Source organism: Lethenteron reissneri, chromosome 28, assembly GCF_015708825.2.
Source record: "Lethenteron reissneri isolate LAM-NWPU_2019-01 chromosome 28, ASM1570882v1, whole genome shotgun sequence".
In the NCBI taxonomy this organism is placed as follows: domain Eukaryota; kingdom Metazoa; phylum Chordata; class Hyperoartia; order Petromyzontiformes; family Petromyzontidae; genus Lethenteron; species Lethenteron reissneri.
Genome location: NC_083806.1, coordinates 10,067,909 through 10,091,476, shown reverse-complemented (window position 1 = coordinate 10,091,476; position 23,568 = coordinate 10,067,909). Strand labels below are relative to the sequence as shown.

Below are 23,568 nucleotides of genomic sequence, written 5' to 3'. Positions count from 1 at the left end.
AAAACCGGATTCCCACCACCATCCATCCCAGAAGAATTCCCTCATCAAGACTCTATATCATAGAGCCCAATGCATCTCCGACCATGAACACATTTCCAGTGAACTCAAACACGTACGCCAAGCTCTTAAGGCTAATGGTTACTCCGACTACACAATCCGCAAAGCCATCACTCCAACCATCAAGAAGGATCCTGTTGAGGAGCCTTTCAAGACCATCACCTTACCCTACATTGCTGGGGTCACAAAAAAGATCTCCAAAATCCTGATTAAACACAAGATCCAGGTCCGATTCAACACAGTACATAAAATCCGTGATCTGGTCCCGTCTGTAAAAGATGTGGTTCCAGACATACAGTACCCTGGCGTCTACAAACTAAGTTGCCTCTGTGGTAGCAGTTACATTGGAGAAACCAAACGACATGTCTCGGACCGCATCCATGAACATAAGGCAGACCTGAAACACGGTAGGACAAACACCTCAGCCGTGGCAGATCACTGTTACAATTCAGTGGGCTCACATGACATTGACTTCTCCAAGACAGAGGTTCTCTGCAAGCCATCTGGCTATCATGAGAGATTTGTTCATGAGGCGATCCACATATACAAACACAGAGACAATTTCAACCGAGAAGATGGATTCTGGCTTAGCAATCATTGGAAGGACGTAATAAACCATTTCGGATCTTAACTGATTGTGTTCACGTTTACGGTGACTTTCAGACCGCGTTCCACTCACTGGCATGGTGCAGTGTGCAGAGTAATGTATGGTGTCGTAATTGTATAGTAAACATATAGCAGTGTGATACACATTAGGGTGGGTAGAATAATACATAGTGTTATATTAAAATGGATAAGGCAGCAACTGCAGCAGCAGCAGCAAGTGCAGCAGCAGCAAACTGCAGCAGCAACAGCAACTGCAGCAGCAGCAGCAACTGCAGCAGCAGCAGCAACTGCAGCAGCAGCAGCAGAAACTGCAGCAGCAGCAGAAACTGCAGCAGCAGCAGAAACTGCAGCAGCAGCAGTAACTGCAGCTCCCTTTGATGTTGTTAATCCTGCATAATGCACATGCATATGCAGTACTAATCACATTCCTGCATTTCCCATAAATATGCTAAATTCCTTTTGATATGCAAATTCCTTTGTCAATGCGCCCAGCTTATATATATGCTCCAAGCTCGTGTGCTGTTTCATTCAGACTCTGTCGCCTCGACGGACCTGGTTTTCACCTGAGGACGGCTGCTTGCGTTGTGGCCGAAACGTCGTGAGAATTGTTTTATTATGTTTTATTTTTATTATTTTATTACTTCCCTTCTACGTGACTTTACCGAAAGAACCAAGAAGATGAATCCCTGCAGTCACGAAAGCTTTAAATCGAAATTTACGTTCCTAACAAGTTGATTCCTGTCCTCTGATAGACTCTATGGTTATCCTTCCATTACGACGTAGCACAAATAAAGTATGATTTTCTATACCGCCAGTCAATGCGACGTCACTTGCCCATCACCAAACCCGAGCTACCGCGTTGAACTTGGCACAAATTAGAATAAAGCTCAGCACGTAGATCAGCACACGAAGTACAAAATGTGCCGCTGACGTTTCCACGAAATGGCCCTTCTTTTAGAACTTCAGCGCTGCTACGGGGAAGATTTTTAAAAGGTTCACCCTTCCGCTAGAATCGTGCCTGACGCGTTGTGTAAAAAATGAAAGTGCGAATTATGATTATCTTAAGTGTAAACCAGAACGGGGATGAGGTCTGGCACATGCGAGTGCACCCATCGTGGCACTGCGCGTGGGGAGACAATCACGTTGAGGCCTTCGTGACGACGGCCACGTGTTCGACGGCCATTTTTATTTGCACATCGCCACGGTCACTCTGGTGAGCAGACGAAGAAAAGACGGGACCGGACAAGCGACGCCTCAAAACACGATGCCGTTAGCGTGACAACACGGAAGCGCCGAGAGGGTTGTCGATCAAGGTGTTAAGAGGAGAAAACAAGTACCCGTGCACGTACAGATTGCACCATGTAACACGATTTTTTGTCCCTGGGTTGTAAGTGTTGTTTTTATAATTGCTTATGCCTTAAAAGTATTAGAAAATGGCTATTATGCCCCGTAAACTTTGCTTTTGTGACCAGGACTTTACGTGAAGCAATGACACAAATGCACACCACGTTTTCTCATTGAAAATATAAAAAATTCGAAATATCACTGTCCTGGTCACAAAAGCAAAGTTTGTGGGGGATAATAGCCATTTTCTGTACTTTTGAGGCATAAGCTATTAGGAAATAACACTTAGTACCCAGGGACAAGTTAAGTTTGTATTGTTACACAGTGAATTGCCAGCAGGTGGTGTACATCGCTGTGGCCTCTTGTTCGTGGTGTTTGTCAGAATGGGCAGCACGGATGGGTGGTACGAGCACAGCACATCACGAGAGGGAACACCAGGGCCTGTTCCTTTCAAAGTGCACGATTGTTGCTCAGCGAAGCGCCGCTGTGAAAGTTACACCCACTGGAAATCTGACCGCTTGACAGCAGGCGCCGTCTGTCATCAACTAGGGTTGTAGTTTTGAGCTTTAGAATTGAGGCGATGAGACCCAGCAGATGGTTGAGTTGTCGCCTGTTGATTTGCCTGTTGATGTGAATAATACACAATCTAGAATTGAAGCTTTCGTGACTGCAGGAATTACTATACTCATTGGTTCTTTCGGTAAAATCACGTATCACAAATAGTGATTTATTTTCATTTTATTTTATTTGTGATTTATTTTATTTCTACATACGTGACTTTACCGAAAGAACCAATGAGTAATATAATAAACAACCTTGGCCGCCCCTCATCATTCTTTGAGAGTCTAGTTCGCTGCAAGGTGATACCCTTGTTTTAATATGCTACGTGCAATTTTTTTTATTACTTGCAAAATTATCCTGAGCAGAGCCGCAATGCAACATCGCCCCCTCTTTCCACCCCTGCTGTGAAACTCCTGCGAAAAGCTCCTCGTCTGTAAAGCAGAGGCGCCTTCATGATAGCCTTGCGGATCGAGAACGGCGTCAATATACCGAATTAATTAACGTTTCGTGGGGGGTGAACAAACACAAACTCGCAAGTTTCCCCGTTTCCTACCGTCGAACTATGGAGGCCAATTGCATCGTCGATCTGGCCACGCTGCGAACGCCGAGCCACCACATTCGCTCGCAAGCCCGAACGCCGATAAGCGTCCGGCACGCCGAGCGGTGACCGGTTCCTCCTAGAGACGGCTGCCACCCGCAACCCGGAGCCGTCGAGCTGCTGAGACGCGGCGCTCTTGCGCACGAGCAGGAACCGTGGGGGAGCGGGGCGGGCAGGCGGGGGGGGGGGGGGTGTTTGAAAGGAACCAGGGGAGGCCCACGGCATAAGAGGACGAGACGTCGCATGCGGTGACACGGCACGGCAGGCCACGCTGCATTACCTGGGTGCTCACACTGCAGCCAGTAGGCAGGCACGGGTGCACGCTCGACTACAAACACGGGCGACACGCACACAGAGCATGCCTTTTGGTCTCATTCCTCCCCCTCCATTGCACCCACTCTGCTGAGAGGGCTTCGTGCAGGAGAGAGCGCGATTCGCGTGTCGGCAGAGGTCCGTTTATGTCTGGCGGAGCGGCGCTCTCGTCAGCGCTTCGTTCCACGCCGTTACCCGCTAAGGCGGGAGAGACGTCTGCCGGGACTCTAAACGGTCCCCGCCGCCAACAACACGTGAACGCAAGACGGTCGCCGGTGTTGAAACAAAGGGGGGCTCTCAGAATTAGGGTCACCACACGAAAGAAAAATCAGTAACTTCTCTCTGTTGTTTTTATAGGGCACTAACGCTTCGGGAGAGGAAGACAACACCGGGTGGAGAGATGCAGCGGTAAAAGGTTCGAGACGAAAAATGGTTTAGACTGAATGAGGACAATGACGCTGGCTCTATACTCTTGGGTTTTTTCGGTAAAGTCACGTAGGTAAAAAAAAAAAACGCTGGCTCTAGGAGGAGAATCAAGGTGGGTTTCGTTCGGCCCAATCATTGCTCTTGAGCTGACATAAGGGACAGATGATGATGACTCTTGAGAGGCTGCTGATGAGACAATTTAATTTATGCAAAATTTTATTTTACTTCGTGGACTTTTAGGTAGAATAAATGTTTATCTTGAAATGATTTCTGAAATATTGTCAGGGGAATAATCGATGGGAAAATCTACTTGAGGATTAGACTTTTGCAGATGCTGACTCTAGCTTTGTACTATCAGAAATTATACGTAGGCCATTTTTTAAACCCAGGTTTTTAAACGTTGCAATCTTGAAACTTAGTCCCGAGTATTGTCATTGTTAACAGATGCTTGAGCTGAAAGTGGTTAGTGTTGTGATGTACGTGTAGAAACCAATTCCTCCGTGCTGAGCTTCAAACTTCCCTCGGTACACAAGCTGCTATAGACACGTGTTCAGGTTGTCCCACTAGATAATATCCATACGGGGCCATCAATTTAGTACGTACGCATAGAGGGGGTGGGGGGGGGGGGTTAACCCAAACGCGTACGCTTGCGTATGGGAGGTCTACTGACAATGTTTGTATAGGAAACGGGGGTGGGGGGGGGTGAAGCCTCGACAATAATCTGTATACATTGGCCTTCAACTGAGCTTGATAGTCCGGTGGTGGACGATCTGTTTGCTTAAACACGTTAATATGATTCATCCTTGATCGTTTCTGCGTGGATTAAATATCGGCCGTTCTATAGTATTCGGGGGGGTCAGGCGTACGTACGCATGTGGGGGGGGGGGGGGGGGGGGAGTAAAAAGTCCGCGTGCGTACAGGGAGGGGGGGAGGGGTCAAGTTTTGACAGATGTTTGCGTACCTACTCAATGGATTGTCTGTTCGAAACTTTTGCACAAAGGCTCTGCATCAACCGGTGTTAAAACAGGGACCTTTCAAAGGTGACCTCACGGAGCAACCTGTGAGACCCCTTCAACGTGCTCCTAGCCAAACGAGGGATTGCTGAACGTCATCACACGGCCAGCTATTAAGACAGTCATCATGACAAAGTCAAAACAACATTTGAAATTTCAAGAGCTGGAATTTGCCCAACGAACTACAAATCAGAATATTGATTTGCCGAAACACCCGAGTGAAGCGAATAATCTTCTTGGTTCTTTCGGTAAAGTCACGTAGAAGGGAAATAATCAAATAATAAAAAGAAAACATAATAAAAGAATGTTTCATTAATTTGTATTTTTATTATTTTATTATTTCCCTTCTACGTGACTTTACCGAAAGGACCAAGAAGACGAATCCCTGCAGTCACGAAAGCTTTAAATCGAAATTTGAAGCGAATAACTCAACTTTCGCAATCGCTGGTGGCCAGGCTGACACCATCAACAGATTCCACTGGAGAAACCCGATTCGAATCGTTGACAAATGTCATCGAGTTTTTTGTTGTCGTCGTTGGGGCTTTTATCAAATGCGGCCGGAAGCCCCAGGGTTTTGAACCCAGGATCGCCTCGGTGCGCTCTGAACCCCGAGCCACCCAGCACCACTCGACTCGACCTGAACCGCATCGGACGACCAGGGTGCACCGCGTCTATTTGTCGTCGGGTGACGGCGACGGCGGTAGGCGGGCGTTTACTCAAGGCCGCGGCACCGAACACGGGGGGGGGAGATGGAGCAGGAAAATCACTCGCAGGGTTGACCGGCATTCGTGCGTAGCTGCAGGGAAGGTCCATGCAACAGAGTCTGCGTGCAGAGTCGGCGGCAAAAAGATGACGGTCGCAATTGACCGCTTTCTTTCATCGCGACTCGTAACCGACATTCTAACAAGACAAGCAGTCTCCGGTCAGAAGTTCATGAAAGCACAGCCGTAGCGTATTATCACTTTCATCAGAACAAGCAATGTGGTTATACAGTACGTTATACTATTATGCATTTCTATCACATATTATTTAAATGAACCTATACTTCTCCAGATACATTGGCAGCACTTGCGGGTATAATACAGCGCCGCTTGTTCGCTAAGGATAGATCTTGTTTCACGTGACCAGACTAAAATTTGTTATCTGAACCATTTCCACGTAAAACACGAGGTAGGCATAGAGCTGGGTGGGTATGATGGATGTAGGTCACTAGGTAGGCATGCAGGTAGGCAGGCAAGCAGGTAGGTAGGTAGGCTGCATGCAGATGAATAAATAGGTAGCCTGGAATGTTTTCCCTCTATTCATAACCAGGTGAGACATTGAAAGGACAAATAGAATTTGCAAGACAGACCTCGCATGTTAAAAGCGAGAATGATAACAATTTTACCGCCGTTGAAAATGCGTGGCTTATTTGCACTCATTAGGTCAGCTTAAACATTTCATAAACGTACTGCAATGAAGTCCACAGCACAACCACGGCAACCGTGCCATGGTTTGTCGACAGACAATCTGTGCTTGAGAGTAAACAATGACTTGGCGAAACGTGAACATGCATGTTTTTCGATTTAAAGCTTTCGTGACTGCAGGGATTCATCTTTTTGGTTCTTTCGGTAAAGTCACGTAGAATGGAAATAATAAAATATTAAAAATAAAACATAATAAAATAATTCTCACGACGTTTCGGCAACAACGCAAGCAGCCGTCCTCAGGTGGAGAACAGGTCTGTCGAGAAGACAGAGCTGTACCTGGGCCGAAACGTCGTGATAATTATTTTATTATTTTATTATTTCCATTCTACGTGACTTTACCGAAAGAACCAAGAAGATGCATGTTTTTGTTGTTGCACCATTACAACGTGGGCCGTACGGGTTTTTTTTTGCCGTCGTATTTGAACGCGGGCTCGTGTCTTGCATCCGCCTGCTTCGGTGCGTTACAATTTGCACGGCACGGTGCAGCGGACTGGACGAAGAAGCGTCTCGTGAGAAAGACACTCGGGCAAGCTGCACGGGGGCCAATTGGTGCACACGCGCCCCGCTCTACTTTGCTGGGCGCGATCTGACGAGACGTGGGCTCATCCTCCTAGGAGGGAACCTCCCCGGGAGAGGAGCGGGCTCCTCTTTCTCCGACACGTCTGCAAACAGGTCGGACCGATGCCTGGTCGCGCCGGCACCTGCGCCAAAATCACAGCGCTCGCAACGCGAAGCGGAACCTAGCACAGGAGCGGCGAGGATTGACCTCTCTAGGCGAGTGGCCCTTACGAGGGTTCGAGAGGCCCCACATCTACTGACGTGAGCTGTCGGGAGAGCACAGTGGGCGCTCCGACGGTTCGCGTGACACACGCTTAGGGCAAGTGTACAGCCTCGTCGCCTCCTGCCTTTGGCGTCCACATGGCTCACCTCGCTGCCAGCAGCTGTCTCCTTTCTTTTTAAAACTCCTCTTTAACATTCTGTATTTACGCACACTGGGATGAAGAAATAGCTACGCACGTGGCGAGATAAAGAACTGTATCATGTGACCCTCTCAGAGGGAGCAGCGTACCACCGTGTGTTCGAAAATGATGTAATAGAACTACTTCTAATCTCATTTCAATGGACACTTTTCGACACTAGGTGGCGCGCAATGTTGAACTAGCAGAGCTGAAATAAGTATATTTACGTGCAGTCATCACAGCACGGGATGATGCCATGAACTCACTACACTTGAGAACCCGGTTAAGCCCCCAGCAGATGAACTCAAAACCCAAAACCCCGACCGCCGCCGTGGTGCCAAGCTCGGTGCCCCCGACGCGTCACCCACGAGCCTGCGAGCCGACGCGTCCCCCCCCCCCCCGCCGCCTCCTCACCTCGCTGCTGACGCTCGAGCCGAACGCGCCGAAGCGGAGGAGCCGCGCCTCCAGGCTCCCCGCCGAGCTCGAGAGGCGGCCGAGCGCCGCCAGCGAGGACGCGGCGCGACTCCTCGCCGTCACTCCCTGCACCGCTACGCCGGCAACGGCGCCGACGCCGGCAATGACGCCGGTGCCGGCAACGCCGCCCGGGCTGCCGACGGAACCCGCGGCGCGCGTGCCGGCGGCGGCGTGCCTCCCGTGTCCGCCCAGCGCCTCCCGCTCGCGCTCGCGCGCCTGCACGGCCGCCTGGCACGCGCGCCACGCGGCGCTCGTGTCCTCGAAGCGCGCGCGCGTGTCCTCGTCCACCTGCACCGGGGGGGGCGGGGGGACACACGACACGGAGGAGACAGGGAGCGGTGCTTGTACGGAACAGAGCGTCGTTGAGGCGTCGGCCAAGGGTGGGCAGAGGGTGGTGGGAATGGCGAGAGGGTGGGGGAGAGGGTAAGGGGTGGGAGAGGTGGGTGAGTGAGTGGTGAGCGGGTGGTGAGAGGGTAAGGGTGGGGGAGAGGGTAAGGGGCGGGAGAGGTGGGTGAGTGAGTGGTGAGTGGGTGGTGAGAGGGTAAGGGTGGGGGAGAGGGTAAGGGGCGGGAGAGGTGGGTGAGTGAGTGGTGAGCGGGTGGTGACATGTTGGCGAGAGGGTGGTGGTGGTGGTGGCGAGGGAGACAGGGCACCCAGGTGCAGGCTCGTCGTCGCCCTTCACCACTCTAACACGAGGCCTCAGGCTTACCGCTCTCGCACCAAGGTCAACATCTCCGGATCATTGCCTCGGCAATCTGACAGCACGATGCTCTCGCACGGAATCGCTGCCGGGCTGGTGCGGTGGGCGCTACAGCTGTGACCCAGCCTTTTTGGAAGCAAGGGTTGGTGAGTCACGAAGAGATTTGTGAAACATCAAACCTCGCTGGGCCGTAAGATGGCCTGAAGATGGTAGCTCTGTGGGTAGGTTGACGATCACTCCCATTGAACAAAAAAATTATCCAACGATAAATTTTACGCGTGTGAAATAAGAGGTGATGAATTCGTGAAACTGGGGCGGGTTTCTGTGGACAAAGCTCCACCACACAGAGAGAGAGAGAGGCCCCGCCGGGATCGATCTCGGTCGATCTAAGCGGGGCCCGAGCCTCACCTGCTGCTTCTCGCTTGCCGTCATGCCCAGCTGGTAGTGGCCAAGAAGGTATGGCCACACGTGGTGCCGGACGGAGGGATCCACTCCGCCGTAGTACACCAGCCTCACCATCTCCGTCTCGCTCACCTCCTGAGCGAATCGCGTTCGCACGACAGCGGTTGTTACAAGAGAGAGAGACGCTCGTGCCGCGGCGCCATAGGAACATGGAATTTCCACCGCTGCTTGAAGAAAAGCGGAGAACGGGGAGCTCGACTCTGCTGTACAACTTGATAAGACTATTTATTTAGACTGGAGGAGGAATCCGATGAGCTATGAAGCTCTATTTCACAGGTGTCCAGTAGGAGTGGGTCAGAAGGTTAAACAAATTGATCGACTTAAATTGATGCAAAGCCTCGTCTGGTGATTTTGACGTTGCAAAGACTTTTAAGATCACAATTTAGCTTACATCCTCTTCATTCTTTCGGTAAAGTCACGTAGAAGGGAAGTAATAAAATAATAAAAATAAAACTTCCCTTCTACGTGACTTTACCGAAAGAACCAAGAAGATGAATCCCTGCAGTCACGAAAGCTTGAAATCGAAATTTAATTTAGCTTACTTTCTCAACGTGCAGTTCGTGGTGCAGTTGGTGGGTGCGGTTGTGGGTGCGTTTGGCGGTGCGGGTGGCATTGTGGTTGATGGTGTGCCGTTGGTGCTGCAGTTTATACCTCCGTGCCGGCCTCCATGGCAGCCCAGAGCTGCTGGGTGAGGCCGCCGCTGGCGTCGCATGGCCGATCCGCCGGCACGATGTCGGTGTTCACGAGCGCGGACAGGTGCGTGCGCACCGTGCTCAGATGTCTGCAGTAGGCGAGCCCTGGCAAACCGCAACACGCACGGCGGCACACAACTCCCGTGTAGGCGATCGACCGCTGGCGCAAGTACTGACAGCGAGCACCTACGAAGGCCGGCACGGCGCACAAAGGGGTCGTGTGGCCAGAGCCACACAACCGGCCGCGCCCGCGATTTTCCCGCACCTCCGATCGGCACGTACGGTGCGAAAGAAGTTACATGCATGCCAAACCGCAGATTTTTACACCAGGCACTCGTTTAATTGCAGGATGCCCAGGACAAGTTCTGATCACACTTCCCACTGACGTTGGCTTCCGAGCCACTGTTTCCCACACCCACAGGCGTACGTGCTCGCACGTATTGCTTCGCTTTGACTGAAACCCAGATTCGAACCCAGGAGTTTGGCGGCGAGGGGTCAGCGCTCCGAGTGCGAATCGCCGACCTGAGTCACTCGTCCACCTCGTACTCCCCTCACCATTTGTTTCCAAATTTTTTTTTCTTTCAAATTGCGCTCTCGGCATCGCTATTTCATGATACGACGTGTCATCATGGAACGACTTCTGAATTCATCTCGATAGAATATTACCCACGCTAAGGACACACCTTTTTACGTGCCCTCCAATAAGCCAAAATTTAGTACCAAAACACGTAGAATGTTTTTCTTCGTCGAGTCATAAGTGAGCCGGGACGGGATCAAGAGCTCGCTAAACTTGATAACTCGATTCAATGACGTGCAGCTGCAACTCGATCTCAAGATCTCAGTTGGGTTGGCTTGGTGCGTTGATCCATGAGCCACCCGGCCACACGCTCACGCGCGCGTACGTGTGTGTGTGTGTCTCTCACTCTGGGTGAGACACACACACACACGCTCGCGTGCGCGTGTGTGTGTGTGTCTCTCTCTCTCTCTCTCGGTGCCTCCCGGCTCAAATGAGGGGAGGAGTGGTGTAGAAGTGGTTAGCACACTGTGTCGCAAACCCGGCGACCCGGGTTCGATTCCCGCTCACGGCCAAACACCAGTGACGATTATCTGAACCGATGTTGGGGCCTCCCCTAGGGCGACTCAGCCTCAAATTAGTACCTAGTGCGATTTGTAAAAAAAAACATTGCCACTGCTCGCTAACTGCACTTGCCCCAACAGTCTGTTAAGGCTACACGGGGAGTAGGAGGGGATTTGTTGTCTCCCTGCTCAAATGAGAGTGCAGCGGTATGAACCTACATCGGTGGCCTTAAGCCAGTGGTGGAAACTCCGCAATCCGGGTGGAGCAAGTCTCTCCAGAGGCTCGGCATAACGATATTGCCTACCCACGAAGTGATACTGACTTTGATCAACCCGCCCGCCTCCCCAAGAGTCAATCCCAAAGCCTTCCGATGGCGAGTCGACCGATCTGGTGGCCACGCGGTTTCCGGTTTGGGCACTCACAGCCGAAGAAGGCGCGGGACAGGATTTGTCTCCTCATGTTGTCGCAGAGGCTCTTGAGTGGAGTCCTTGAGCACGCGGGGGCAGAGAGAGAGCACACCAGAGGACATGGCACACAATCAGCACACGCACGCTTCTGGAGAGAACAAGCAATCGGAATAACTAAACGCACGCACGCGCGCGTTTGTCTCACTGATCTCGTCAAGGAACATGAACCATCAGGTCACGCGAACTCCGGTCGTCATCTTCGCAGCAGCAGCAGCAGCGGAATTTTGGCTCGGCCATCGAACCAAGACGGCGGTGATCGCATCGCGACGCGCTTCTGCGGCCGTCTGGAACGCTCTTCCTTCCGATATTAGGAAGCCACCGGGAGCTGTGCACTTTAAAACCATCTCGATTGAAAACTCACTTCTTTAGAACTGCTGTTTGTGCTTCGTTTGTTGTCCTTCCCCCGCACCGCCGATTTGCACGGTTGGCCACGCATGGTGCGAAAGAAGTTCAACGTACGTACATACCAGGGACGCACGCACGTACGCCGTCTGCTCTGCTGTGTGAACCAGCGGCTTAAAATAGCGTTGCCACCTCCGAGGTACAAAAAGAAAGGTGCCTATCGTGGGAAGAAGAAGAATATCAGAACAAGGGAGAACTACATGTGAGTGGTATCTTTTTATTATTGCTAAGAAAAACGAAAAAAGAACACCTTGGTTTCTTTATTTGCTTTATGTCCCGGTGATAGTTTACAGATTTCCCTGGACAGCAGCTGCCTCAACAGTGAACATACCGGGACAACTCATGTGCAACCCGAGGTGCAGCACTGGCATTGCCCAGACAATTGATCAGAGTTTTATGAATGTCCTCTTTACACGTAGCAGCAGTAGAAGGGTGCTTGAGAAAACCACACGACACACACCCCTTGAACTGCATCTAAATGAGCGTGCGCTTAATGGCAGCAGAAAAGTGTTAAGGGACATAAACACTCAACGTCGTCATCGTCGTGCTCTATCCACTGCTGTGATGAACGCCCTCACCATCAACACACACACCCCAATTGCCAGCGCGAAACATAATTTATCCAACAAAAGCAACAAACTCTTGGGTTTTTTCGGTAAAGTCACGTAGGTAAAATAAATAAATAATAAAAATTCTAAATAATAGAAATAAAATAATAAATCACGACGTTTCGGAGGCAACACAAGCTTCAAGACTTGATACAGCAATCGTGCTGTGACGGTTTCACCTGAAGACGGAAGCTTGTGTTGCCTCCGAAACGTCGTGATTTATTATTTTATTTATATAATTTCTTCTATTATTTATTATTATTATTATTTATTTTTTGCCAACGTGACTTTACCGAAAAAACCTAAGAGTATGAATCCTTGCAGTCACGAAAGCTTCAAATCTAAAAGCAACAAAAACACACAGTGACTGGGGGATGTAAGTACATTGTAAAAAGGCGAGCAGGCGTACATGCGGCGTTTAAATCGACATTTGTGAAAATATGTGCGCACTTACGAGACAGTTCCAGGAACACTGAGCGCGGGTGAAGGCAAATCGTCGAATTGCTCGTACAACAATTTATTAAAGCGTCCACATGCGAAATCGAACGCACGTGAGCGCATCAGCGACGTACAATGTCCGTGCACAATCCGACTCATTGAAGGAAGAGAAGAAACTCAAACCGCTCGACGGCTACGCCACCGCTACCACCGGCGTTGCCAGTTCATCCTTACGGCGGCGGTACACCGGGGTAACCAAATCATACTAATTGGTCGAGGCAATTAAATATTTTATTTTTGGGACGCTATTTTTGTTCCAGGGGTGTGCTTCACTCCGCGACTGCGGTAACAATAAATCCGAAATCGGTGTCACTCCGCAATGTCGAAACGCCAAACATCAGCATTTAAAAATCCGTTATCGAAAATGTCAACTTTGATTCGTGCATCGTGTACAGCTCGTCGAGATGAGTCGATTGCCGCATCGCCGACCATCAACAGACTAAAAATTACCGCATCACGGACATTCCGCGAGAGCCGGGTTGAGCTGGTAACCTCGGGGTACCACCATAAGGTTCAGTTGAAGAACGCCGTGCGTTCTCCTGCCAAAGTACCTCGCGGATGCCCTGCGGAGGGGGGCAGCGGGGGGCAGCAGGGGGCAGCAGGGGGGGGGGGGTGGTGGTGGCTCCGCGTACCTCTCGGCGGCGATGTGCGTGGGGTAGGCGGTGGGCACCGCGTCGGGCGGCAGAGAGGGCGAGCCGGGCGAGGGAGCGCCAGGCACCGGAGCGTAGGGTCTCATCGGGCTCGCCTCGCCCGACTGCCAGAGCGGCGGCGGCGGGCACTGGCCGGGGCTGCCGAGGGCCACGTTCGAGGCCTGCCCTTCCAGCAGGTCCTGCGAGACTGAGCCCAAAGCCACGGGGAGAATAACAACAAACAAACAAACAACAACAACGACCGCCAGTCGACCGTCATTCCTCACCCGCCGTCCCAGCGGAGCTTCTCAAGATTGGCCGAATAGTGAGTGGCGTCTGGAAAATCGTGGACACGCGTCAAATAAATTAAGGAAATAATGAATGGGAATATATATTACAAAGCGAAATTGAGATCGATTTTTGGACTTGTCGTGGAATTTTCTTGGGCTTTGCGAGTCACTGTAAGCTGGCGCTACTGCGCTTTAATTTCTGTTTTAACTCCCATCTGTGTCCAGGTTGCTTTTGACAAACAGGTTAATACCTCAGTGGGCTTTTCGTGGTGGAATGGAGATGGTTTAGTTTTATTTGTATATTTTTGGGTGATTTGTTTACCTTTCTTGTACTTTGCACGACTATCGTGTTTTTGTAGCTGTTGTTGTAACGTTCTTACCCGCCACTACTGGACATCTGTGAAAAAGAGCTTCATAGCTCATCGGATTCCTCCAGTATAAATAAATATTCTGATTCTGTATAATTTGTGTGAAATAAAAAAAAAAGATGAGCTTCATAGCTCATCGGATTCCTCCAGTATAAATAAATATTCTGATTCTGTATAATTTGTGCGAAATAAAAAAAAGATAACTGCAAGGTCTACTTAGATGTATTTACATCGCAGGAGAACGCAGGGAGCCTGACGTTTATTTTAAATGTTAATAATAGACTCGCTATGGGAGGACGGAGCCAGAGAAGATGACGCATTAACTCGCAGTGAAATTTGAGAGGAGACACCGTTGATTAGAACACCCTGCTGGTCATGAAATGGTGCGGACGGACCACGCAGCGTCCGCTCCGTGCACTTTGTCCGTGGTATGCAGCCTCATACCAGGGTACAGGAGGCACACCTCTTTCACAGACAGCCCCTTGCATGCCGCAAAAACAGTTCGTAGATTTTTTTTTTCTTGTGTTTTGTTCAATGCGACGTTGCAACTTACTTTATGAATTAAAATTGAGATATAATTTCACTTCGCGGGTTTCCCTCGCTTTACGCAGGTTCGCTTTGTGCGGAATGTCCGCAAATACAGGGTGCTTCAAAACAATGTGAACACTTCTGAGAATTTGCAACAATACCACGAGAAATATGCTTCCGGGCTCTGGAGACCACCTGGAGAAGATTCCAGGCCACGCGTTGACAACGATGGCGAACAAGTGGAGATTCTTTGACTTTTTGAAGCTATTAACATACTTTTGTTATCACGTTAGAGTGTAGTATCCGTTATTTTGAAAACGACAGTCCCATATAAGTGTTAACATTTTTTAAAGCACCCTGTATATATGCGGCAAAACCTATTTCTGCCCAGAATTTGCTCAGTGCGGTTTGGATTCACTCATATGTGGCCGGACATGGGACAACATTGTGTGTGTACTGTGTGTGATGTGTGTGTGTACTGTGTGTGTGATGTGTCTGTGTACTGTGTGTGTGATGTGTGTGTGTACTGTGTATGTGTGTACTGTGTGTGTGTGTACTGTGTGTGTGTGATGTGTGTGTGTACTGTGTGTGTGTACTGTGTGTGTGCTGTATGTGCTGTGTGTGTGCTGTGTGTGTGTACTGTGTGTGTGCTGTATGTGCTGTGTGTGTGATGTGTGTACTGTGTGTGTGTACTGTGTGTGTGATGCGTGTGTGTACTGTGTGTGTGTGTACTGTGTGTGTGTACTGTGTGTGTGCTGTATGTGCTGTGTGTGTGCTGTGTGCGTACTATTGGCGCTACTCGGCAAGGCAGCCGTCTCGTGCGGTTTCGCTTTGTGCGCCAATTATTTTGGAACGCATCTACTACCGCCGCGTAAAGTGAGAGAAACCTGTCTACATTTACGTCGCATTAATGACGGCGCACTTTAATTCCATATAAAAAAACTAACAATCTCAAAAAATGGTCTGTGGCAAACAGCGGCTGTCTGCCTAAACGAAAAGGATAATTTGCAGGAAAATGTCCAATCGTTTTTACCCAGGTGTTCATAAATCATTTGGTAAATTCTGAGCAATGGCTCGGCTCCAGGGGGCTTACAACAGCACCATTTCCAGATGGCCTCTAGAAATTACCCTGAATGGGACCAGCGCATGAGCAAAGTGTCTCTCACCGGGCGCATAAACAGGGAATAATCTATACCCGCAGCGTGCTTGTCTGTCCAAAGGGAAATTGCTGCCACTGACTTGATGGGTGAGGGCGTCAATAAGAGACAAACCGAGATCCGTTTAGTAATCACAATTCAATGGTAATTAACTTTAAAAGACAGAGAATACTGGGGTTCTTTCCGGCTTCGGAATCTGTTTCGCAAGGTTAAGTGTCTCTTTCATGAGCGCGCAATAATATAAATAATATAAAGAAATCTACGCGTGGACGTGTTTGGTCTGTTGGGCGTCGCTTGCTTCTGAACTGGATTCCGTGCAGTTTACATATCTATTCCGCATCCTGCAAACACACCATCGGCGGCTGACGAACCACGTGCATTCTAAAGAGTTTATCTGAAGCTCTCCGGGACAACTGCCCTACAGATATGGAATGTATCATGCAAACATCGAAGCTGATCTGTACAGCTCGTACAACAGAAGAGTCGAGATTAGTCTATTTGGTCATCTGCAACATTATTTGGTGACACCGCATTGGCAGTGGTGCACACATTTAAATATAAACTCAACACATTCGGCAAAGAAACTGCCGCAAAAAGGATTTTTTTTAGAATAGAGGACATTTAGCACAATGGCCCTGCTTTTGAAGGCAGTGTTTTTGACGATTTTGTTGAGGTTTCTGGACACAGTACACGTAACTCCAGCTTGCAGTGACTCGATTCTTTCAAGTTTCATTACTGACACCAATTTTTTTTCTTAAGCGTACCGCAAAATATCCAATTGTTTTGCTGTGATGGAAACCGCTTTGTTTTTGTCTGTGCGAAAATAGTTGGCTTAACTTAGCTGATGCGTTAGTTTGAAAGGTAATTGGAACTTTTATGATGAGAAAAACATTAGCTTTCACCAGATGATAATAATTTGGTAAAAATAAAATCAATTGGGCTTGAAATGCCAACTTAAAAACAAAACAACTACAGTTAGAAAATATTTATCACTACAACGCAGCCATTCCTGCGTAATATTAGAAAAACAAACCGTGTTCAACGCCACAAACAAACATCAAGAACGTCTGAGAGACACAAATGTAAAAAAAAAAAATCACATTCTATTAAACCAAACGATCGATTATTATGAGAAAAAAAATTATAACAAGTTTTCCTTAACGTTCAACGCAAACTGCATTCCACAATTAGAATACGAACAACAACAACAACAATAAACAAACAAATAGCGGAAGAAAAAAAAGATGTGTAAAGTGTGGCGTCTTGATTAAGAGCTGTAGGCAAAAGTCCCCCAGGAGGGGGCAAAAGAGAGAGAGAGGATTGGCGAAGCAACGTCAGATCAAGTCCATTAATAGAACAGCCAAGCAGTTGTTTTGTTTAACTCTGAGCCAATGCTCTTCACCTTAATTCTTCAGCCTGTGACAACTCTCTTAACCGAACCTAAGAATAAATAAAACAAATTATAATAAATATGTATAGAAGGCCCCCGCACTATATTTAAATATACAAAGATGTGCCCGATACATTATTTAACACTTTAGGGGTCAAACTTTGAAAATATTGAAAACAGCGCTTTGAAGTTCAAGCGTCGCATTTTGTTTCATTCGGTTCTCCTGTGCGATGCTCCGTACAATGTCAAATTCACCCCCAAAAAATACGCGCGCAGAGACTGATACGTTTCGGCTGCGGTGCCGTACACGAGAACTCCTCTCGGAGCTGTTTGATATTTGAAAAGTTTGGCCCTCTAAAGACAAAGCGTGGTGTCGCTTACCGTGCGAGCATGCCCTTGCGTTGGCAAAAAATATACGCAACTATATGCTGGGTGTTAAAACAAGAAAACCAACAGAGGCCGAGTCTAAATTTCCTTTCCCAGCATTACTTTCACGTAGATTGTGCGTATATTTTTTGGAAAGATTACACACCCGCAACGGCAGCCGAATTGAAATGTCCCATTGCTTTCTGAAGTTCTGACGCTCGTGTAGGTCTACCGACAAGATCCATGGCACTGTGCAGCCTAGAAACGCAAAGCGACGTAATCAGCTAGTCCAACTGGCTTGTGAGAAAGTGGATGTTAAATATACTACTGTAATTATGAACAAAAGAAAGCATCCGTTAGTGATCTTTCCCGTGGCTCAAGTGCCTGCTGAAGAAAAGTAGGCCCAGGGGCGGCCGATATCCCACAGTTCAAAGGTCAGAGGTTAGAGGGAGGTGTAAATTTATAATTTTTTTGCTCTCATTCATTTCACTTGGAATTTTAGGAAGGGGGAGAGATAGGGTTGGGTCAACTCGGTGAAGAATTACAGGGGAAAAGCATGTGCTCCCAAAAAATGGGTTTCTTTTCTGTCGGTTCAGGTTTTATCGTCCATCACCATGTGATTATTGACATCTATCACTCAGAGGAAATGCCAGCATCAGGGCTTCAGCAATGCCCACGGCATTGGGGGCTCAGTGAATTAATTACAGAATCCTCTACAGCACAAAGAGGTACATCCCACACGAATCTCCTCCCCAGCAGCTATGTAACCGTAAAGCCTATTTTTTTTACCGTCGGGGTAAAAATGGAGATTGCATCTCCAGCTCCACACTGTCCAATTTGTGGGCCCTATATAATTTATTCCAGATTATGTGCCGTACAAAATGTAACCTGGAGCTGTGGCTATTATTTTGTTGTAAAGCACTAAGGGTGCTGGCAAATGCAGAGAGGCTTGCCAATCCCCAAGCAATGCCAATGATACCTCCTTGGAACTTTTAACAAATTGATTCTGTGTGGACTGCAATAGCAATTTACTAATAGTTGGTGCTCTGACACCCTAACTTACCCGTACATCATTGGGATGTGAGGTCAAGCTCATTTTTGTTTATATATATATGTAGCATTGACTCGTATAAATTGTCCCAGGGTACTGGTCACATATTTGTAGGGTGCACCCAAAACCAAGGCCGCATGTGCATGCAAACCCATGGCCATGTGCGCATCGAGTACACGTGTGTACACGGTCGCACTAGACTGCAGACGCAGACCCCTTTTGCCAAAATTGTGCGTCAAGTGTGGATAACGACGGCGCCACAAGAGAGAAGTGTACGTCCATAATTGTACCCAACACCCGTACGAGTTGCAAGCGATGCTAATGATGTGCAAAAAAAGCGTTTGTCACATTGCCACGCTTTCACAGATTCGACGTTCGATCCAAAAAAACAATAATCCACCACCGGGAATTTTCAGAGCCGCATAACGTGGTTTTGGGTGCACTCTGTAAATACTTGCAAAGAAATAATAATGTTGTTGTTTTACAAATGCGAAATAAAAAGCGACATTAGAGTGGATAAAACGCAGGGCCAAGAGCGCCGCCTACCCAGGCGGCCGAGCCTTGTGTCTTCCACGGTGAGCCCCAACAATCAACCTTCGTTGTCATGTGTAACCGAAAGCCAGTGCCGACAGAAAAAAAAGCCCAACACAGCTGGGTTAGGGATGGAGCAGACGGCCACCACGCCAGACAGGGCAGCGGAAACAGGAAGAGAGAGGCAAGCACCACCCACCACGTCGACCCCACCACGCGCCCCCATTCTCTGAGGGCCCCCCGCCACCCCAAGGCCGTGTCAACAATGAGCTCCCCACTATAATCATGCCAACGATGGCAGGAGCGTCTTCGCAAGCACGAGGCCCAGATAAGCGTGCTCCTGCGCAACGGCGTTCGCATTTGCGGTCACCCCCTTGCGCCAATGCGGCTTCTGGCCCTTCTGCCGCTGCGGCGACAAGCAAGGCGGGTTGCCTGCTAAGGCTAAGCGGGGATGTCGTGAGTAAATACTGATGTGTGCTAAAAAAAATACATCTGACGAGTGTCAGACCTATTTAAAAGTTGTCGGGCCTACGTTAGACACGCATTAGGGTGTCGGTGCCTAGCCGTGGGAGAGAACGCCGTCGGATAGGTTAATTGATACAATATTCTTCTTGGTTCTTTCGGTAAAGTCACGTAGAACGGAAATAATAAACTAATAAAAATAAAACATAATAAAATAATTCTCACGACGTTTCGGCCACAACGCAAGCAGCCGTCCTCAGGTGGAGAGCAGGTCTGTCGAGAAGGCAGACCTGCTCTCCACCTGATTCTCACGACGTTTCGGCCACAACGCAAGCAGAGCAGGTCTGCCTACTCCACCTGAGGACGGCTGCTTGCGTTGTGGCCGAAACGTCGTGAGAATTATTTTATTATGTTTTCTTTTTATTATTTTATTATTTCCATTCTACGTGACTTTACCGAAAGAAGCAAGAAGATGAATCCCTGCAGTCACGAAAGCTTTAAATTGAAATTTGATACAATATTGGGGGGGGCGGGGGGGGGGCATAATCGTGACTAAGAGAGAGCATGAGTCCAACTGTGCTGCCGCTCGTTGTTGGCGTTCAGGAGCACGTCGATGAGAACTTTAAAATGAGGACGGGGGGGGGGGAGAGATTTACAATTGCATGAATAATGAGCATGGTGATCGTTTCTGCTCAAGTTACACTTGTCGAAATAAAAATAAAAGTTGCAGATCAAATATTGAAAATATTGAGCGCTGCACGCAAAAGGGCACGCATGCGGAATACTCACGTCCATTGCGTATGTGCAACTAACGTCTCAAATAAGGATTTGACATTGCTGCGTAGATTTTCGCGGTTGTGCCACATAAAGCTGATGTGTTTTGGGGCTGTAACCGCGCGTTATTCGGCGCGACGACCCGAAGCTTCACTCCGCGTGCTGGCAGCTTCTTTGCGAGTTGAAACGTCAGGCATCATACCAAGCAACACACGGCACAACCCTATAACGCACCCACAGGGCTCTTTGACAGTGTTCATTAGCAAACACCTTTTTCGTTTTAGGAGAATGAAAGACTTATATGCTTGGGTTTTTTCGGTAAAGTCACGTAGGTAAAAAATTAAAATTAACAAAAGTAAAATAAAAGAAAAATTTAAATATTATTATTTTATTTTACTTTTATTAATTTTAATTTTTTACCTACGTGACTTTACCGAAAAAACCCAAGAATATGAATCCTTGCAGTCACGAAAGCTTCAAATCTAGAAAGAATGAAAGACCTTTGCAGCAACGTTGCACGTGCTGTATTTTTGGCCGATAACTCCTCAATATAGAGAGGGCCGCAGAACTTGGGCAATTGTGGGCAATGGCTCACCGCGCGGCTGCCTTCCCGCTTAGCCTGTGGTTCCTCGCGCCTACCAAGTCGTTGTCTCTCTCTCTCTCTCCCTTTCCCCCCACGAGAGTGAGAGCGAGTGCCGTGCGGCGCATTAACGAGTTGACGTTCTTCCCCTTAAACTATCACGCGCATTGAAACAAGAACAGCTTTTTCAGATCACATTTGGGCCTCGTTGGCTGCTGTGTCGTTTGTCAACTTGGAGTGGCAGTTGATCTCAGAAGGTGGTGGGTGGGGGGGGGGGTCGGTGGCAGTGGTCGTTGCTTGTCACCCTCTTACGGAAACGCGGTCACCCCCACGTCGCCGCCACCCGCCGGACTACCCTGCCCTGTCGACGAGCAGCGATCGCAAGATCCCTATCCCAGCTTGGAAAGGAATTTTGGGAAAAGTGAGACGATGATTTGAAAGGCGACAGGCAGGTGGGGAGTGGGGTGGCACGGGGTGGTGGGGGGGGAGCGGGGGAGCGGGGCAGCGTGTTGGCACACGCTTCGTACGGAGGAGCAAGACGCAAGACATCGAGAAAGTCTCTCCCTCGCGCGGCCGCTCTTTGCCCACATTCCGAGCGGCAAGTTGCACAGACTTTCAAAACGACTGCAGGCTTGATGTAACCGACTTTTAGGGGTTTGTTTGGAAATGTACCAACGGGTAAAGAGAATTGAGGACCACAGCAACCTTGGTTGGCTGAAACAGACGGGGGGGGGGGGGGCACTGTGTGGGGGGAAATTACCTTCATAAGGACACCACATTGCGTCTCAACAATCAAAGATGTACAATGGCCAACACTGTTGATGCCACCAGAACTCGTCCATGCCTTTCCCTTACCCTCTAAGAGCCGGCAGCTGCTGCCCAGTAGACACGTGACACCTAAGGCTGCCCTGGATGTCTAACACCAAATGGTATCGTAGCAGGGTCTTTCTTTCCCCTTGGGAAAGGAGACGATGTCAATGTCTGTCTCGGTTATCAGCTGTCCTCCAAAAAGAAACAGGCTCTTGTTTATATTTTTTGATCATCAGACACTCTGAGGCTATTTCAGAATAGCATTGAATTCACTCTTAAATATACATATGTTTATCGGCGACTCTGAGAAAATGTAAGAAAATTCCATAATAATACTCCATTCACTGTTATATGTTTATCAGCGACTCTGCGAATATTGCATAAGAACACTCCATTCACTGTCGTAACATTGTTTTTCGTCTGAGGTATTATATTGTTCTATGATAATAAAATCTCTCCGCACTGACGCATTTTAAAATACTTCTGCTAACTAAAGATATCAAGATGTATCAATATAACTCATGTATGAATAAATACTTCTCAGTGAGGTACAAAATTAATCTGAAGGCGAATCAAACTATCTTAAAAGTAGGATGCTATGTTATGTACGTATGTGGAACTTCGTTCACACCATACGGAGCCCAACGTACTAGAAACGTATTTTCCATGCAATTAAAAATATAAATCTAAAAACCTAGAAATGGCCAAAGCTCTGAGCTGCCATGTTGCTGGTTGCTGCTGTTTATCACCGCAGGCGGAGTCCAGATGGCGAGCATGTATTGTACATCTGCTTGTGTGGCCACGAGTAGAGACAAGACCATATATAGCGTGTCATCTCAGTTAACAAAAAATAGAAATAGACGTTTTGGAAGCACGCTTTAACCCAAACCATAAAAAATCCTCCCACGCAACGATAAGTTATAATACTCTTAGGTTTTTTCGGTAAAGTCACGTAGGTAAAACATTAAAATTAATAAAAGTAAAATAAAATAAAAATCACGACGTTTCGGAAGCAACACAAGACGGAAGCTTGTCAGACTCTGTCTCCTCGACAGACCTGTTCTCCACCTGAGGACGGCTACTTGCGTTGTGGCCGAAACGTCGTGAGAATTATTTTATTAGATTTTATTATTATTATTTTATTATTTCAATTCTACGTGACTTTACCGAAAGAACCGAGAAGATGAATCCCTGCAGTCACGAAAGCTTTAAAACGTGCGGGGCAGTTTGCAGACACAACAGGATGCATATATATAGAAACAGTGGTTACATCAAGCCTCAGGGTTTTAAATGTCTACTCGCGATTGGCAAAAAAGTGAAGGCCAGCGAATGAAGAGTCGGGAAGAGTTTGCCACCCATCCGGTGTTTTGCGCACAACGCAAAACAAAGGCGCCTCGTCGCTTGTCGATTCAAAATCGCAAACCGACCGCGCAGTTGGGGGCGAGGAGGAACAAACGCGTGCCACGTTTAGCTGCACCTCAGCGTGCGCACCTCGCAAAAAAAAAAACACCGGGGGGAAGGGATGGCGGATTCGATGTCGACCGCTCGTTCTGAGTCAAATATACAACGCGTGCACACGTGTCCGTCCTGGAACGATCCGCTCTGTTGCAATTTTTTTTGTTTCTTTAAAAAATTCATGCAATGGGTGGCGCAAATTTTTGGTTGTTGTTTTAGCTTAAAAACAAAATGCGAAATGTTGTAACAATGAAAACGAATCGCACAACGCTGTTGGTAAAGCCACGAGTTGGTCAGCTGAATTTTGGAGTAGTGCATTGTTCGAAGACGCAATGCAAAATTAAAAGCTGTCCAAAAAGTAAATGTTTACCTTTGTCACATTCGTCAGCTACTGAGACTCCGCTCTTCTGTATACAACATCTTAACTGTATCAAAAATTAAAACGTTCGTG

The 23,568-nt window shown here is 48.2% G+C and overlaps 1 protein-coding gene across 2 annotated transcripts in view; it reads right to left on the bottom strand.

The window, feature by feature from the left end:
• LOC133348939 (small G protein signaling modulator 1-like) overlaps positions 1–23,568 on the bottom strand; it is a 165,433-nt gene that overhangs the window by 15,720 nt on the left and 126,145 nt on the right. Inside the window, exons 13-18 of one of the 2 annotated variants that reach the window (XM_061562082.1) lie at positions 13,359–13,563; positions 11,174–11,238; positions 9,633–9,778; positions 8,928–9,056; positions 7,760–8,107; positions 3,447–3,494 (exon numbers count right to left, since the gene is read on the bottom strand). In XM_061562082.1, the coding sequence (XP_061418066.1) occupies positions 3,447–3,494; positions 7,760–8,107; positions 8,928–9,056; positions 9,633–9,778; positions 11,174–11,238; positions 13,359–13,563 (941 nt within the window). The remainder of the gene's footprint in view (positions 1–3,446; positions 3,495–7,759; positions 8,108–8,927; positions 9,057–9,632; positions 9,779–11,173; positions 11,239–13,358; positions 13,564–23,568) is intronic. The other variant, XM_061562083.1, reaches the window with a different exon arrangement.